This window comes from Podarcis filfolensis (assembly GCF_964270895.1).
Source record: "Podarcis filfolensis genome assembly, chromosome: 8".
Classification (NCBI taxonomy): domain Eukaryota; kingdom Metazoa; phylum Chordata; class Lepidosauria; order Squamata; family Lacertidae; genus Podarcis; species Podarcis filfolensis.
The window spans coordinates 89,305,420-89,324,800 of NC_139611.1; the positions used below are offsets into that span (position 1 = coordinate 89,305,420).

The following is a 19,381-nucleotide window of genomic DNA, read 5'->3' on the forward strand; positions in this document are numbered from 1 at the left end:
CTGTGTACTAGTTCTGCTGGATCTCTCAGCGGCTTTTGACACCATCGACCATAACATCCTTCTGGAGCGTCTTGAGGGGCTGGGAGCTAGGGGCACTGTTATGCAGTGGTTCCGCTCCTTCCTCCTGGGCCATGTCCAGAAAGTGGTGTTGGGGGATGAGTGTTCAGACCCCTCACTTGTGGGGTGCCTCAGGGTTCTGTCCTCTCCCCCAGGCTTTTCAACATCTACATGCAGCCGCTGGGAGAGATGATCAGGGGGGTTGAGCTGGGTGTTCATCAGTATGCAGATGACACGCAGCTCTTCCTCTCTTTCAAATCAGAACCAGTGAAGGCGGTGAAGGTCCTGTGTGAGTGTCTGGAGGCGGTTGGAGGATGGATGGCAGCTAACAGATTGAGGTTGAATCCTGACAAGACAGAAGTACTGTTTTGGGGGGACAGGAGGCGGGCAGGTGTGGAGGACTCCCTGGTCGTGAATTGGGTAACTGTGCCCCTGAAGGACCAGGTGCGCAGCCTGGGAGTCATTCTGGACTCACAGCTGTCCATAGAGGCACAGGTCAATTCTGTGTCTAGGGCAGCTGTCCACCAGCTCCATCTGGTACGCAGGATGAGACCCTACCTGCCCGCAGACTGTCTCACCAGAGTGGTGCATGCTCTAGTTATCTCCTGCTTGGACTACTGCAATGCGCTCTATGTGGGGCTACCTTTGAAGGTGACCTGGAAACAACAATTAATCCAGAATGCGGCAGCTAGACTGGTGACTGGGAGCGGCCACTGAGACCATATAACACCAGTCTTGAAAGACCTACACTGGCTCCCAGTACGTTTCCTAGCACAATTCAAAGTTTTGGTGCTGACCTTGAAAGCCCTAAACGGCCTCAGCTCAGTATACCTGAAGGAGTGTCTCCACCTCCATCGTTCTGCCCGGACATTGAGGTCCAGCTCCGAGGGCCTTCTGACGGTTTCCTCGCTGTGAGAAACCAAGTTACAGGGAACCAGGCAGAGGGCCTTCTTGGTAGTGGCACCCGCCGTGTGGAATGCCCTCCCGCCAGATGTCAAAGAGAAAAATAACTACCAAACTTTTAGAAGACATCTGAAGGCAGCCCTGTTTAGGGAGGCTTTTAATGTTTCATAGGTTATTGTATTTTAGTGTTCTGTTGGAAGCTGCCCAGAGTGGCTGGGGAGACCCAGCCAGATGGGCAGGGTATAAATAAATTACTATTATTATTATTATTATTATTATTATTATTATTATTATTATTATTTGCCTATTCCTTTGTAATCCTGCCTTCTTCATCCAGCTGCCTTCATCAAGTTAATGTACACATATCAGAATTTTTGACAGGGAGGTGGCGCAGGAATCTTCTTCTTCTTCTTTGGCGATCCCTCGTAGACGAGTAAGATTGTCTTCCATAAACACTGTTTATGGATAGCCCTGTGTGTTGTGGCATTCATACAGCCCTGAGCCCCTCTCCCCCTCCGACACGGTATCATCAATCTCTTTCAACACCATAAAGAACTTTTTGGCATACAGTGGCATTCCTGAAATGAAAGACCATCAAGATTTTTTTTTAATGCATTTTTTTTAATTTTCCACAGACAACAAATAAAACAATCTTTTACAATCAACATTTTGTGTCATCTTATTTACATTGCGTATCTTCACGCCGCGATTTCCTTCCTTCCCTGCGTCGGTTTTCTTAAAACATATCTTCTTTTGTAGATTCTTATTGACCTTCTATACACATCACAGGATTTATGTTAACCCTGCCGTAGTTTTTAAACTTCTACAGTTATTTCTTATATATACCACAAATTTACCCCACTCTTCTTCAAACTGTACCTTTTTGGTCTCGAATTCTATATGTCATTTTAGCCATCAAGATTTAAGTGCTTTAACAACAGCAAAAGTTCCAGTTGCATCTAAATGCCATTGGATCCATAAAAGAAAGCAATGGGGTTTTGTCAGGGCTAGTAGGGTGGCTATAGAAAATGTAGCTTGAGTCTCTTGTGTGAAGAGATGCTACATCAATCCCAGAATCGTAGAGTTGGAAGGGACCAAGAGGGTCATCTAGCCCAACCCCCTGCAATGGAAGAATATTTTGCCCAATGTGGGGCTCAAACCCATAATCTTGAGGTTAAGTGCATCTGCAGCAACACGACCAGACTCCTTCATCTGCCCCAGCTGCAACAAAACATGTCTCTCCACAGACTTAGGGGGAGCAGTAATAGTCCCTTCCAGAAAAAGTAACCCAGGGAGCAAGTGGGGTCTCAAAACGACAACCCTGAAGGCCAAGCCCAAGGGTGCCGGGGGGAAAAGAGCCGTGATACGAAGTCAAATCCCACACAGAAACGTACCCAGAGACACAGAACAACCAGTTTAATAAAGGAGTGAAGTTATTTGATTAAAAAGAGAAAAAAATCCTGTCAGAAAATGACCAGCAAGCGCCAAGCCAAAGAGACTCGGGATGACCCAGCTGCTGCGTCTGAGGAGAATCCTAATATACTGAGTTAGAGATGATGAGGCTAAGATGGGAATTGTCTAAGGTTGAAGCAGAGAAAGAAAGAGAAGAGGCCAGAATGGCTGCTGCCCTTCATCTAGCAGAGATACAGGCTGAGAGAGAGAGAGATGAGCCCAAGAAGAAAGAGACAGGGAGGCCAAGATGGCCCATGAAAAAGAGATGCTTCCTTTAAAAATGGAGGAGATTAAGGCGAGGGCAGAACTGCCGCAAGCAATGTTGGGGGTGGAGATTTTACCTCAGCAAATGTAAAGGATGTACAGTGGTACCTCGGGTTACAGACGCTTCAGGTTACAGACTCCGCTAACCCAGAAATAGTACCTCGGGTTAAGAACTGTGCTTCAGGATGAGAACAGAAATCATGTTCCGGCGGCACAGGAAGAGTTTCAGGAGGTCCCAGAAGAGTTTCAGGTTACAAATGGACCTCCAGAGCGAATTAAGTACTTAACCCGAGGTACCACTGTAAAAGGTGATGGTGTGCAGGCCTAACGGTCCAAGCTTCAAAATGCCAGTTTTCAAAATGAGGCAAGTCAAATATTTCGGTCCCAAGGGGTGGAAATATACAACCTGATTGGAGCAAGGCAAAGGTCCTTCAAGAGGGGCCTGGACCCTCCACAAAAAGAGAAAGAAGAGCTTTTCTGGGGGGAGTGGGATCTTGTCCTCCATTTATTCCTCCTTTTAGCCCCCATGCTGCTCCTTGACATGACTGGGTGAAGAAAGGCCAGCCAGACAAGAGCATTTGGAGGGACCAGTGCCAGGCAGCCCTAGATCCGGGGTCAGCAAGCTTTTCCAGCCGGGGGCCGGTCCACCGTCCCTCAGACCTTGTGGGGGGCCAGACTATATTTTTTGGGGGGAATGAACGAATTCCTATGCCCCACAAAGAACCCAGAGATGCATTTTAAGTAGCAGGACACATTCTACTCATGTAAAAACACGCCGATTCCCGGACCGTCCGGGGGCCGGATTGAGAAGGCGATTGGGCCGCATCCGGCCCCCGGGCCTTAGGTTGCCTCCCCTGGCCTAGATGGACCTTGGCGTCCCTTCCAACTTTAGGATTCTGTTCTTCATTTTGGAAGGCGGACAAGGAGCAAGAGCAACCTGCCGTCACAGAAGGGTCTTCATCTCCTTGGTTGCCCTTCTCTGGGAGGGTGGGCAGATTGTGAGGAGCAAAAACGAGGATGCGATGATGACGCCCACTTTCAATACTCCTACTATAGGGAGGCTAGAGAAGCTGTGAGATGTTTTGTTTCCAGGTTGAAACAATCCAATTCAGCAAATGAACAACTCTCTCTCTCTCTCTCTCTCTCTCTCTCTCTGTTGTTGCATCCATCCCAATCTCTCCAAGGATTTAAGGTTCGTGTTTCCTTTTGGAATGAGGCACAGAGAAGTCACTGGTGTCTTCATGATATCTGGTTTATTGACATGTATCTGCAACCTGAGCATGGAGATGGTGGGCTTTACAGCACTGACACTCCTAGAGGTTCTTGTTTCTCCCAGAGCTGCAGCTCTGGATTCAAACAAACCTCAAACATCCTGCTCTGCCTGCTGCTTCTCCATCCCATAACTCCTAAGCTCTGCAGCTCACCTTCCTTCACCTGTGGAAGAAGAGGGCCCTCTCACCCTTTGTTCTCTGAACAGCCCATGACCCCAGCCTCTCACTTCATGGCAAACTTGTCTGGTTGAAGGAGCTTTGAAGACATGCTGATTCCAGAGGATTGGAAGTGTCTAGCACACAGTGTAATAAACACAGGTCTGGCAACCCAAGTCCAAGCCAAATTCTAACACTTACTGAATGCAGGAATTTTGGGGGTATAAGAACACACAATGTCACCGGAGGGGGAATAAAAGGCTTCCTAGGAAAACCCCCTTGGCTGCTCCTGTGTTGCTTCCAATGTGACTTCACCAAGAACATACATTTATGGCTGAAATACAGACACAAAGCAGCAGCTAACAGAGAAGAACATGGGATATTGATGGCTGAAATACAGACACAAAGCAGCAGATGGGACAACACAGAGTGGCCCCCCCCCGCCATGTCTGGCAATGTCTCCCCCCTCCAGCCCCCCCGGGACCCCCTCTTGCTGGGACAGGGCTCTCTGCCCCGCAGCCCCCCAGGAGCCCCCAAGAGAGACCCACCCCGGGTCCCCCACCTGGCCCCCCCAAAGACCCCCCTCTCCCCCGCCCAGCCCCAGGCAGAGAGAGGGGCTCCTCCTCCGGGACACGGGTTCCCCCTTCCCACGCACACGCGCCAGGCGCCCCCCTCCCCTCGGCCCGGGGGCCCCGCACCCTCCCAGGCCCCCCTCTTGCTGGGACAGGGCTCTCTGCCCCCCAGGAGCCCCCAAGAGAGACACCCCGGGTCCCCCCAGGCAGAGAGAGGGGCTCCTCCTCCGGGACACGGGTTCCCCCTTCCCACGCACACGCGCCAGGTGCCCCCCCTCCCCTCGCCCTCCCAGGCCCCCCTCTTGCTGGGACAGGGCTCTCTGCCCCCCAGGAGCCCCCAAGAGAGACACCCCGGGTCCCCCCAGGCAGAGAGAGGGGCTCCTCCTCCGGGACACGGGTTCCCCCTTCCCACGCACACGCGCCAGGCGCCCCCCCTCCCCGCACCCTCCCAGGCCCCCCTCTTGCTGGGACAGGGCTCTCTGCCCCCCAGGAGCCCCGGGTCCCCCACCTGGCCCCCCCAAGACCCCCCTGGAAGGCTCCCCGCTCCCCCCAGGCAGAGAGAGGGGCTCCTCCTCCGGGACACGGGTTCCCCCTTCCCACGCACACGCGCCCAGTCCGGCGCCCCTCCTCTCCCCCATTGGGCGGCCTCTTCCCCTCCGAGGGAGCAGCTCTGCGCCTGCGCGACGCCCCTGACGGCTCCGCGGGAGAGAGAAGGGTTAAGGGGCGCCGAGCTGGCTTCCTAGAGAGGACAGGAAAGGAAGGCGGGCCGCTCCCCCTCTGACGTCCCTCTGACGTCCCTTCCGGCATCGCCCTCGCCTGCCGGGCTCTGGTGGGTCTCCTCTCGGGGGAAGCCTGGGGAACTCCCTGCTCCGGGAGGCGGGAAGGGGAGGGAAGAGAGGCTGGGGGTCCGGGAGGGAGCCAGAGGGACCTCAGGCCCCTGGCCAGGGAGGTGGGACTGGAAGACAGCTAGGAGGGAGAAGGACATTAGGAGGGGCATAATTGTGAGGGAGAAGGACATTAGGAGGGACATAATTGTGAGGGAGAAGGACATTAGGAGGGACATAATTGTGAGGGAGAAGTATATTAAGAGGGACATAATTGTGAGGGAGAAGTATATTAGGAGGGACATAATTGTGAGGGAGAAGTATATTAAGAGGGACATTATTATGAGGGAGAAGTATATTAAGAGGGACATTATTATGAGGGAGAAGGACATTAGGAGGGACATTATTATGAGGGAGAAGTATATTAAGAGGGACATTATTATGAGGGAGAAGTATATTAGGAGGGACATTATTATGAGGGAGAAGTATATTAAGAGGGACATTATTGTGAGGGAGAAGTATATTAGGAGGGACATTATTATGAGGGAGAAGGACATTAGGAGGGACATTATTATGAGGGAGAAGGACATTAGGAGGGGCATAATTGTGAGGGAGAAGTATATTAAGAGGGACATTATTATGAGGGAGAAGTATATTAAGAGGGACATTATTATGAGGGAGAAGGACATTAGGAGGGACATAATTGCGAGGGAGAAGGACATTAGGAGGGACATAATTGCGAGGGAGAAGTATATTAAGAGGGACATTATTGTGAGGGAGAAGTATATTAGGAGGGACATAATTATGAGGGAGAAGTATATTAGGAGGGACATTATTGTGAGGGAGAAGTATATTAGGAGGGACATAATTATGAGGGAGAAGTATATTAGGAGGGACATTATTGTGAGGGAGAAGTATATTAGGAGGGACATAATTATGAGGGAGAAGTATATTAAGAGGGACATTATTATGAGGGAGAAGTATATTAAGAGGGACATTATTGTGAGGGAGAAGTATATTAGGAGGGACATAATTATGAGGGAGAAGTATATTAAGAGGGACATTATTGTGAGGGAGAAGTATATTAGGAGGGACATTATTATGAGGGAGAAGTATATTAGGAGGGACATAATTATGAGGGAGAAGTATATTAAGAGGGACATTATTATGAGGGAGAAGTATATTAGGAGGGACATAATTATGAGGGAGAAGTATATTAGGAGGGACATTATTATGAGGGAGAAGTATATTAGGAGGGACATAATTATGAGGGAGAAGTATATTAGGAGGGACATTATTATGAGGGAGAAGTATATTAAGAGGGACATTATTGTGAGGGAGAAGTATATTAGGAGGGACATAATTATGAGGGAGAAGTATATTAGGAGGGACATTATTATGAGGGAGAAGTATATTAGGAGGGACATAATTATGAGGGAGAAGTATATTAAGAGGGACATTATTGTGAGGGAGAAGTATATTAAGAGGGACATTATTGTGAGGGAGAAGTATATTAGGAGGGACATAATTATGAGGGAGAAGTATATTAGGAGGGACATTATTGTGAGGGAGAAGTATATTAAGAGGGACATGAGGGAGAAGTATATTAGGAGGGACATAATTATGAGGGAGAAGTATATTAGGAGGGACATTATTATGAGGGAGAAGTATATTAAGAGGGACATTATTGTGAGGGAGAAGTATATTAGGAGGGACATTATTATGAGGGAGAAGTATATTAAGAGGGACATTATTATGAGGGAGAAGTATATTAGGAGGGACATAATTATGAGGGAGAAGTATATTAGGAGGGACATTATTATGAGGGAGAAGTATATTAAGAGGGACATTATTGTGAGGGAGAAGTATATTAGGAGGGACATAATTGCGAGGGAGAAGTATATTAGGAGGGACATTATTGTGAGGGAGAAGTATATTAAGAGGGAGAAGTATATTAAGAGGGAGAAGTATATTAAGAGGGACATAATTGTGAGGGAGAAGTATATTAAGAGGGACATTATTGTGAGGGAGAAGTATATTAGGACATGAGGGAGAAGTATATTAAGAGGGACATAATTGTGAGGGAGAAGTATATTAGGAGGGACATAATTGTGAGGGAGAAGTATATTAGGAGGGACATTATTATGAGGGAGAAGTATATTAAGAGGGACATAATTGTGAGGGAGAAGTATATTAGGAGGGACATTATTGTGAGGGAGAAGGACATTAGGAGGGACATTATTGTGAGGGAGAAGTATATTAGGAGGGGCATAATTGTGAGGGAGAAATATATTAGGAGGGACATTATTGTGAGGGGGAAGTATATTAGGAGGGACATTATTATGAGGGAGAAGTATATTAGGAGGGACATTATTATGAGGGAGAAGTATATTAAGAGGGACATAATTGCGAGGGAGAAGTATATTAAGAGGGACATTATTATGAGGGAGAAGTATATTAAGAGTGACATAATTATGAGGGAGAAGTATATTAAGAGGGACATGAGGGAGAAGTATATTAAGAGGGACATGAGGGAGAAGTATATTAAGAGGGACATGAGGGAGAAGTATATTAGGAGGGACATTATTGTGAGGGAGAAGTATATTAAGAGGGACATGAGGGAGAAGTATATTAGGAGGGACATTATTATGAGGGAGAAGTATATTAGGAGGGACATAATTATGAGGGAGAAGTATATTAAGAGGGACATGAGGGAGAAGTATATTAGGAGGGACATTATTGTGAGGGAGAAGTATATTAAGAGGGACATTATTATGAGGGGGAAGTATATTAGGAGGGACATTATTGTGAGGGAGAAGTATATTAGGAGGGACATTATTATGAGGGAGAAGTATATTAGGAGGGACATTATTATGAGGGAGAAGTATATTAGGAGGGACATAATTGTGAGGGAGAAGTATATTAAGAGGGACATAATTGTGAGGGAGAAGGACATTAGGAGGGACATTATTATGAGGGAGAAGTAGATTAAGAGGGAAATACCATGAAGCTTCCCTTCTCTCTCTATTCATAAATCTCTGTATGTTGGCCATTTTCCCTCCCTAATTCTTTATTTGATGGAAAGTCCAGTTTCCGAGGCGTCTTCCAGGGCAGTTCCACCCAGAGGGCCTTGCCACTGTCCCATCAGAAGTCCCCAAGGGACGGTGGCTGGAGCTAGACATGGGCCCTGCTGCTCACCAAGCCACCCAAGCAGATATGGCTGGGTTGGGGTGAAGCTCTGGACTATGAAGTGGGGTTGGGAGGGACCCCCACTGTTGCCTTGGCTCCAAATTACACTTCATACAAATGACTCACTTGTCATTCACAGTTATGACTTCCTCCTCCTTCTCTCCCTACACTTGCTCAGGGAACATTCTTCCTCTCTTGGCTGTGCTTTGATATTATAATAGAAGAATGTGTTTGATTCATAGGATTTGCTGCAGCTTGCATTAGGACACACAGAACTTGGCAGAGGACCAAGGGGCTCCTTCCAGTCTCTTGGAGACTTCCGGAGAGCCCAGATGGATGAGCAAGACTCAGCTGGCCCTGAAGCAGGAAGAGGTCATGCCATGGAAACGGGGAGCAGTGGGGGATTCTGGGAAAACTCCGTGCAGAAGAACCCAAGTGAGGAGGACACCCCTTGCTCAGAGGTGCAGAGCCAGCAGCTCAGGCAGTTCTGCTCCCACAAGGCCAAAGGACCCCGAGAGGTTTGCAGCCAATTCTACCACCTTGACCATCAGTGGCTGAAGCCAGAAAGGCACACGAAAGCTCAGATGTTGGACCTGGTGATCTTGGAGCAGTTCCTGGCTGTCCTTCCTCTGGAGATGGAGATCTGGGTGAGGGAATGTGGAGCGGAGACCAGTTCCCAAGCGGTGGCCCTGGCCGAAGGTTTCCTCCTGAGTCAGGCAGAGGAGAGGAAGCAGGCAGAGCAGCAGGTGAGAGAGACTTTCCTCTGGATATTCCCAAGGGGCTCCAAAGAGGAGGGAGAGTATTCCCAAATCATTTCCTAATGGCCCATCCTTTTTTGGAAAGCATCTAGGAACAGATCTTCTCCTTCTTCTTCTGCTTCTTCGTCTTCTTCTTCTTCTTAATACCACACCCATGTGGCTGGGTGCCTTCCAGCACATATAAAAGCATAAGAAGACATCAGATGTCTTCTAAAAGTTATGCATTTTCTTATCTCCTTATCACCTGATGGGAAGGCATTCCCCAGGGTGGGTGCCACTGTGGAGAAGGTCTTCTGCCTGGTTCCCTGTAACTTCACTTACCACAGGGAGGGAATCAGCAGAAGACCCTCGGAACTGGACCTCAGTTCATGGAGACGCTCCTGTGGGTATAGTGGGCCTTTGAGGCCGTTTAGGGCTTTAAGGTTCAGCACCAACACTTTGAATTGTGCTGGGAAACGTTCTGGGAGCCAGTGAAGATCCTTGAGGACCAATGTTTCATGGTCCTGGCAGCCAACCCCAGACACCAGTCTAGCAGAAGCAGGAAGCAGCTTTCACCTCTGTCCCCCGAAAGCGCTTGCCTCTGCCATTCCTTTTCTAACCCTTCTCCCCATTCTCTGTTTTGAATCCTTGTTGCTCTTTCAGAGGAAGGATCTTTTGGCAGAAATGGGTCTTGATTCTTCTGAGGCAGAGAAGACTCCGTTGGACGCCAGAGTGAGGCCTCTGGGTAAGGAGGAAGGAGTGTTTTCTCCCCCGTTTTGTCACATTCTCTTGGTTTTGAAACTAATCTGTGAGTTCTTTGCATCTTTTGGGGGAAGACACCTGGAGCTCAGGGGGGGAGAGATGTATTTTTGCACAACTATTATATGAAATTGGTACAAATGTCCAAATGTACTCAGCTGGGAAGACTTTTACTGCAGCTGGCTCAATTCCGCAGTTTATTATCTCTTCCAGCAACGCCTGTACATTAGTCCAAATTGAGCTCTAATCAACACGAGAACCTCTGCTTCTTAATGGCGGAGGAGGAGGGTTTTCGGCAGACAAAGGGCTTTTGCACTCAGCGCCTCCCTGCCTCCCGCAATCCATGCCGGAGCCGGAACCTGGTACCGAGACAAACTGGGATTGAAGCCCAATCCCCCCTGTCCCTGGGGGCAACTTGCAAGGAGAATTACCCTCAGTCATCCTTGTTTTTCCATTGCCAACTATCTCTCGCTGCCTCCATTAAGGCAGAGCGGAACCGGAAGCTAGCAGGGGAGACTTTGACGAAGCCCCATCTGTACTTAGAGATGCACTGTTTCACCTCTGAGAGAAGCAGGCACTCACGGTTTCCACTTACCTTTGTCTCTCCCAGGTGACGGAATGATGCCACCAAGACCTGCTCCTTCATCTTTTCATGGTGGTGGAGGGGAGGCAGCAGCTGTGGACCCAGATCAGGTAGGGGGAAGGAGCCTTGTGGGGAAGGACTGCTGGGATGCAGACTGGCTGGACACAGTTGGATGCAGAGGAATGGTGGGAGGAGCCAGAGAAGAGGGAGCCGACTGGGAGGAGGAGGAGGAGGAGGGGTCTGAAGCTGGAGAGGGAAGAGGGCTGAGGGAGCAGAGGGAGTCTGTGGCAGAGAGCAGCCCAGACTCCGAGGCAGAAGCTGCAGCAGGAGAGAGGGATGAGGAAGGCAGAGAGGGGTCTGGCCGCTGTAGAAAACAACAGAGCCAAGTGAATGTTCTCTAAGAGGACAGCCTTTTTCCTGTTCTGTTAGGGTCCAGTGTGCTTTGAAGATGTAGCTGTCCATTTCACTGATGAGGAGTGGGCGTTGCTGGATCCTGACCAGAGAGCTCTCCATAAGGAAGTCATGGAGGAGAATCGTGGGATCTTGGACTCTCTCGGTAAGGCTCCCTATTGGATCATCCTATCTGTTTTGTAATTCAAGACATCTCTCTATGTGATGAACCTCTGATATTTTGATGGGGCTCAACAGCGCCACCCACAGCACCTGGGATGTTAACACTCCCACAGCAAACCTTGGAGGGATGGCTATTGATTGTTTTCCCTGTGAATATTCTTCCTCCAGTTCTGTCGTTTAAAACCATGATCAGGCTGTCTGAACTGCCCAGGCCTTCTTATATGTAGGATTCAGAGTTATTTGGGATGTTGAAGTAGCTTCAGTCAAGTTTCCTGCTTTTGTTCTTGCTTCTGTCTCTCTCTGGTTGACCAAAGAGTCGCTTGACATTGGAGATGGCACAGATTCCACGACAGAACTAAACAAACTCCATCCCAAAACAGAGCCAGGCTTTTTGAATCTCAGGCAGTGAACCCTGTAGTAACAATAATGATAATTTTATAATTTTTACCCTGCCCATCTGACTGGGTGGCCCCAGCCACTCTGGGCAACTTCCAACAAATAGAAAAACATAATAAAACATCAAACATTAAAAACTTCCCAATACTGAGGTGCCTTCAGAAGTCCTCTAAAAGTTGCATAGTTATTTCCTTGACATCTGATGGGAGGGCGTTCCATAGGGTGGGTGCCCCTACCGAGAAGGCCCCCTGCCTCGTCCCCTGTAACTTCTCACAATAATGTAATGTAAAGGGAATTGGGGTTGCTCGTGCGTAAGGGGGCTGCTGCTCTAGGCAACGTTGTCTGGCTAAACCTTTCCCTGGCTGGACAGCCCTTTCTCTGTGGCTGTGTCAGTCACTGGCAGAATCCGTCAGTGGGTGTTTCCTGAACTTCTTCCAACATAAAAGCTCCTTGACACCAAGTCTCCGCCTAGCTTCCCTGAGCGGAAGTCTTCTGCGCAGAGTGGGCGTGGCCAGCGGAGGTCCTGGGCTCTCCCCGCTGGCCTCTGTGGAAGAGTCTTGGAGCCATGTCTCCGAAGTCCTTCCCTGCTCCCCTTTCTTCCTGGTGTCACGCCGATTTCCTTCCCCAAAGGAAGTGTTCTCTCTCTCCCTGCTGGTCCCTTCTCCTACATCGTTGGGGAGCCTTACCTCCACTCTTGGCTCCGATGGCAGTTCCCTGACATGTAACATTTAAGTACAGTGGTACTTCGGGTTAAGAACTTAATTCGTTCTGGAGGTCTGTTCTTAACCTGAAACTGTTCTTAACCTGAAGCACCACTTTAGCTAATGGGGTCTCCTGCTGCCGCTGCGCTGCCAGAGCACAATTTCTGTTCTCATCCTGAAGCAGAGTTCTTAACCTGAGGTGCTATTTCTAGGTTAGCGGAGTCTGTAACCTGACGCGTATGTAACCTGAGATACCAGTGTAAGGAAACTTGAATAATAATAATAATAATAATAATAATAATAATAATAATAATACTGATATGACAAGTTTCTGCTGCATTCTGTGATGTCGAGAATTTAAGAAAACATCCAAATTGGTTTAAGGTGATGCACATCATCATTAAATTTTTAGCCACTAAAGAAATTTAAATTTGGCAGCTGCTACACACATTTGTTCAATATACAAAATGTGCTTTTCAGCACACAGAAGTTCATTCCCCTACTCTTACATCGCCCACCACAAGGTAGCTGACTGTGACCAAGTCAGTCCAGAGTCAATGTTCCCAAATATTTCTCAAGCTCTTACAATTTGTTTAGATTTATTACTGCATATTAAACAACTTGGCATATTGAATACAGTAGTACCTCGGGTTAAATACTTAATTCGTTCTGGAGGTCCGTTCTTAACTTGAAACTGTTTTTAACCTGAAGCACCACTTTACCTAATGGGGTCTCCTGCTGCCACCGCGCCGCCGGGGCATGATTTCTGTTCTTATCCTGAAGCAAAGTTCTTAAACTGAAGCATTATTTCTGGGTTAGCAGAGTCTGTAACCTGAAGCGTATGTAACCCGAGGTACCACTGTATATCTTCATTTTGGACAGGGAACTTTCCCGCTTTGGCCACCTTTAAATAATAATAAAAGCACATTTTATTTATGAAGATAGTACAGATCCATATTTAAATTTGAACAAAATGACGTTACCAGGTTAAGCTGTACTTTTAAAAACTAGAGAGAGAAAACATAATATTCTACTTGATTTGTATACGAAACTAGACATTTTTACAGAACAAAAGGAACATTATAACATCTAACTCCCTTCAGTTCTTCCCCTGTCCCAAGCATTAATTAGCATTGTTCCATAATTTGGGACTGCACTTCTTCCCGAGACTCTAATCCGTTTGCCTTTTAGTTTCAGGTGGTGATGAATTGGAAATGATGAACGAGGGAGACCACAACGAAATCCACACAGTGGAGGAGCCATATCCGGATTCAGACTGCGGAGAGGGCTTCAGTCAGAGCTCCCAATCCACTTCCCATCAAAGAAATCCCCTTGAGAAGAAACACTATCAGTGCTTGGAATGTGGAAAGAACTTCACTCGGAGTGCCCATCTCACATCCCATCGTAGAATTCATACAGGGGAGAAACCCTATCACTGCTTGGAGTGTGGAAAGAGCTTCAGTCACAAGCACAATCTCACATCCCATCGTAGAATTCATACAGGGGAGAAACCATATCACTGCTTGGAGTGTGGAAAGAGCTTCAGTCACAGCCACGATCTTACTTCCCATCGTAGAATTCATAAAGGAGAGAAACCCTATCAGTGCGTGGAATGTGGAAAGAGCTTCACTGATAGCTCCTCTCTCACCTCCCATCAAAGAATTCATACAGGGGAGAAACCCTTTCAGTGCTTGGAATGTGGAAAGAGCTTCAGTCAAAGGTACAGTCTCACTGCCCACCAGAGAATTCATACTGGGGAGAAACCCTATCAGTGTGTGGAATGTGGAAAAAGCTTCAGTCAGGGCTCCCATCTCACTGCCCATCAAAGAATTCATACAGGGGAGAAACCCTATCAGTGCTTGGAATGTGGAAAGATCTTCAATCGGAATGCCCATCTCACTTCCCATCAAAGGATTCATACAGGGGAGAAACCCTATCAGTGCTCGGAATGTGGAAAGAGCTTCAATCAGAGGGCCAAGCTGTCTTCCCATCAAAGGATTCATACAGGGGAGAAACCCTATCCGTGTGTGGAATGTGGAAAGAGTTTCAGTCACAGGGCCAAGCTCACTTCCCATCAAAGGATTCATACAGGGGAGAAACCCTATCAGTGCTTGGAATGTGGAAAAAGCTTCAATCAGAGTGCCCATCTCACTTCCCATCAAAGGATTCATACAGGGGAGAAACCCTATCGGTGCGTGGAATGTGGAAAGAGCTTCAGTCAAAACCGCAGTTTCACGTTCCATCAAAGAATTCATACAGGGGAGAAACCGTATCAGTGCTTGGAATGTGGAAAGAGCTTCAGTCACAGCCACAATCTCACTTCCCATCGTAGAATTCATACAGGGGAGAAACCATATCACTGTTTGGAGTGTGGAAAGAGATTCAGTCACAGCCACAATCTCACTTCCCATCGTAGAATTCATACAGGGGAAAAACCCTATCAGTGCATGGAATGTGGAAAGAGCTTCAGTCACAGCCACGATCTCACTTCCCATCGTAGAATTCATACAGGGGAAAAACCCTATCAGTGCATGGAATGTGGAAAGAGCTTCAGTCAAAACCGTAGTTTCACTTCCCATCGTAGAATTCATACAGGGGAGAAACCCTTTCAGTGCGTGGAATGTGGAAAGAGCTTCAGTCACAGGTACAATCTCACTGCCCACCGTAGAATTCATACAGGGGAGCAACCATATCAGTGCATGGAATGTGGAAAGACCTTCAGTCAGGGCTCCCATCTCACTGCCCATCAAAGAATTCATACAGGGGAAAAACCCTATCAGTGCGTGGAATGTGGAAAGAGCTTCATTAGAAAGCACAGTTTCACTTCACATCAAAGAATTCATACAGGGGAAAAACCCTATCAGTGCTTGGAATGTGGAAAGAGCTTCAGTCGGAGTGCCCATCTCACTTCCCATCAAAGGATTCATACAGGGGAGAAACCCTATCAGTGCTTAGAGTGTGGAAAGAGCTTCAGTCAGAGGGCCCATCTCACTTCCCATCAAAGGATTCATACAGGGGGGAACCCAATCAGTGTGTGGAATGTGGAGAGCTTCAGTCAAAATCGCAGTTTCACTTCCCATCAAAGAATTCATACAGGGGAGAAACCGTATCAGTGCTTGGAATGTTGAAAGAGATTCATTAATGGTGCCACACTCACTTCCCATCTAAGAATTCATACAGGGGAGAACTGCTGAGATATAATGGTGCCCGGCACGCTTCTCCCTGTGCCGATGGACGCCTGTGCTGATATGTAAAACTTGAGCTCTCTTTGCAAGCTTCGGCCCAAAAGCGCTGAGGCAAACCAGCGTCAAACAGTAGAGCGTCAGCTGCCTCTGCTAGCGTTCTGTTCCTGCACTCCGCTACACCATTCCCCTGAGGAGAAAAAGCAACCGTCAACCTGTGACGTATCCCCTTCTGGCGGAAGAAACTCTGCAGAGCAGACCCGGTGAACTCTCCGCCTCGGTCACTCTGAAAGCTCTGTACCTTGGTGGAAAACTGTAGTTCCACTGCTTCAACCCTGTCTTTGATCAGCGTGCTGCCTCGCTTTTGTGTTTCAGCGAGAAGATCCAGCCGTTTCTCGAAAAATCATCTGTCAGTGTGAGCGCATACCTGGCTCCTCCCAGACTCGGCACTGGCATGGGTCCACAAAGGTCTGTATGCACAAGCTCAAAAGACCTTGTGGTTACCCTCTCCGATCTTGGATAACTGCACCTTTTTACCTTTGCTCTTTTGCAAGCCCTACAATCCAAGAACGTATCACATGCCTTCATCTTGCAACCCTCAGTGGCAGCTTCTGGATATATTTCCAACAGCTGTGAGACATTCTCCTGTGCCACAATGAGTACACGAATCATGTGTGGGAACGTTAGCACACTGCGCCTGTGCTGTCTCAGCATCCCCCTTACCCTCCAGAGGTGTCTCCAGAACATGGAGCCTGTTCTGACATGCAACACTGACCAGTTGTTTCCCACCCCTGGAAATAGAACAGACATCATTTTCAAAGCAAACCTTATAACCCTCCTTTACAAGAGCAGATACAGATAAAAGACAACACTTCATTCCTGGCACAACGTAGGATTCCAGCTCTGCCTGTAAAAAAGAAACAAGCACATTCCCAATGGTGGTTAATTGTCTCTGTGTGCCAGGACAGGAAAATTGGCTTCCAGGTGGAGAGGTCAAAATTAGAAACAGAGCTTTTGGAACCCAATACTAAGAATCTGTCAAGAATGTACAACTTGCTGTTGAAATGGCATACACAGGATGAGACGGTCAAATCAGCTATGATTAAATGGGCACAAGACATTGGTCATAACATTATGTTTGCTGACTGGGAACAGTTATGGACCACCGGTATAAAGTTTACGGCATGTAATGCCTTCAGAGAGAACATTATGAAAATGATCTACAGGTGGTACATGACCCCAGTCAAGCTTGCAAAAATCTACCATATGCCCAATAATAAATGTTGGAAATGTAAGGAAACGGAAGGTACTTTCTACCACCTTTGGTGGACGTGCCCAAGGATCAAGGTTTTCTGGGAAATGATTTATAATGAAATGAAAAAGGTGCTTAAATGCACTTTCGTGAAGAAACCAGAGGCCTTTCTCCTGGGCATGGTAGGCCAATTGGTGTCAAGGAAAGATAGGATGTTTTTTATGTATGCGACAACAGCAGCAAGAGTTCTTTTAGCAAAGTATTGGAAGACACAAGAGCTACCCACGCTGGAAGAATGGCAGACAAAGGTGATTGACTATATGGGACTGGCTGAGATGACTGGCAGAATCCGTGACCAAGGGAAAGAGACGGTGGAAGAAGATTGGAAGAAATTTAAAGTGTATCTTAAGAACTGTTGTAAAATTAATGAGTGCTAAAATGTCATGGGTAAGGCAAAACAGAATTGCAGTGACAAATAATTGGGTAAGAGAAAAAGGATTAAATAATTGGGTAAGAGAAAAAGGATTAAAGAAAGTGAATTATAAGTAAGTAAAGTGACAAGTAATTGGATAAGAGGAAAAGAACAGAAATTGTATTATAAGTATTGAAATTAGGGGTTGCTGGGAAAATTTAAAACAGGGATGCAGAAAAGGGAGGTATGGGGAAGTCGTTGAAACAAGGTTTAAGAAAAAGAGGTTAAGAAATTATACGTGTTTATATGTTTGTTTGTCTATGTACTGTCTTGTATTGTTTTGTTTTTTTTAATATGTGTTGGAAAATCAATAAAAAAATTTATATATAAAAAAAATAATTGTCTCTGTGTGCCATCAGCAAGAGTGACTGTTCTCCCAGTTGAAACAGCCCTGCAGTTCCACATTTCGCCACTAGATGGCATCAGATGTGGCTGGCTCCTGAGTCGATGACCCAACGCAGCATGCTGCCGTCACTGGAGTTGTCCTTCAACGTTGCCATGGAGGCAGCAAGGTGATAAGAACCGTCCTTCTCACTTCCTCTGTCACGTCCTCTCTTCGCATTCCCACACTGGCCTCCTCTCCTAGACTGGCTGCCATGGAAACCTGGCTGGCTGCCACGAGGACTTGGCTGACTGCCATGGGAAGCGACCTTGGAGACATCCTGCCCGGCCTCTCTGGCTCTCCTCGGACAGGACCGACGCAGGTGTTCAACAGACCCACAGACAAAGCAACGACGAGTGGAAAAAGCCTGAACCGTGCCTTCTGGCTTGCCCCCCCCCCCCCCGCTACCGGCAGGGCACCCTGAGCCAGCTCGGCTCTCTCTGAGATGGCGTTCTTCCTCATCACACAAATGACCAGTGGAAAACTTTTCAAACTTGCCGTTGGTCTTCTCTGCGCCCCCCCAACCTTGCCAGCAGCTCTCTCTGAGGCTGTACTGCCTCTTGGGGACGTGGCTTTTGGCTTCCGCTATGGTTTTTCGGCAAACCCTCTCCAGCTCCTGCCAAACAGCCCGGGCACTGTGGTGCACTCTCTCTAGTGCCTGGTAGGCCTCCTGGGCAGTCTCAAGACCCTCCACCAAAGGTAGCTGTGAGCCCTCCAAACTGAGCACGATAGCTCCTAGGGCTTTCTGGTCCTTCCTCTGTGAGGCATAGGCAGCTGCAACAACTGCTGCAGCAGCTCCGGGAGCTGGAGCGTGCTGTGGGGGCCCTTGGGTCGCCTCCCACAGACCCTTGGCTACCAACTAGGCCTTCAACTTCCTGGACCACTCTTCCCAGTTGCTCCCATTTAACTTCTCGAAAGGGACAGTGAAAGATTCCTGGCCATCTGCCATCTTTCCCCCCGGGGCTGAGCCTACTCACGTAACCAGCAGCTCCTCTTGGCACCCGGTCCTGAAGATGACATCTTGCCCAGTGAGCTTTGCTGCCTCAAACGTTAGGCAGGAGCTCCAGCCGGCTTCTCCCACACACACAGGCACGACGTGGCAACAGCTTCCATAGCTTGGCTGGGCCCATAACCTGCTGAGATATAATGGCGCCCGGCACGCTTCTCCCTGTGCCGATGAACGCCTGTGCTGATAGGTAAAACTTGAGCTCTCTTTGCAGCTCTTAGCAGAGTCCCGTAGCAGCAGAAAAGGTGTCTTGTGTGTGTATAATAAATCAGACTGTACGCAGGCTTCTTGCTAATCACAAACAGTCTTTAATGAGAAGAAAAACATCATAAATCAGTCCGGGCGAGAGAGCGGACATCCTCTTGTCTCTCAGCCAAAAACGAAAGTAACTCACACACAAAGAAAGATTCCCGTATGTGAACCTAACCACGCCTTAGAATGTGAGATGCCACACAGAACTGTTTAACCCTGTAAGTTCTGATTCTCCTCACAGGAACCCTATCAGTGCCTGGAATGTGGAAAGAGCTTCAGTCAATGCAACAATCTCACTTCCCATCAGAGAATTTTTACAGGGGAGAAACCATTTCAATGCCAAGGGTGTGATCGGAGGGATTTATTATTATTTTTTAAATAATATTTATTACTTTTAA

The 19,381-nt window shown here is 47.8% G+C and overlaps 1 protein-coding gene across 1 annotated transcript; it reads left to right on the plus strand.

Annotated features, from left to right (window-relative positions):
- Positions 1 to 5,471: 5,471 nt before the first annotated feature.
- LOC310768115 (uncharacterized protein) lies at positions 5,472 to 19,381 on the plus strand (the record flags this gene model as incomplete). The annotated part of the gene is made up of 7 exons (XM_083625823.1): positions 5,472 to 5,504; positions 8,931 to 9,434; positions 10,089 to 10,170; positions 10,795 to 10,877; positions 11,197 to 11,323; positions 13,629 to 15,549; positions 19,237 to 19,381. The coding sequence occupies exons 2-7, from the start codon at positions 9,021 to 9,023 to the stop codon at positions 19,379 to 19,381; spliced, it is 2,772 nt and encodes a 923-aa protein (XP_083481949.1). The 5' UTR covers positions 5,472 to 5,504; positions 8,931 to 9,020.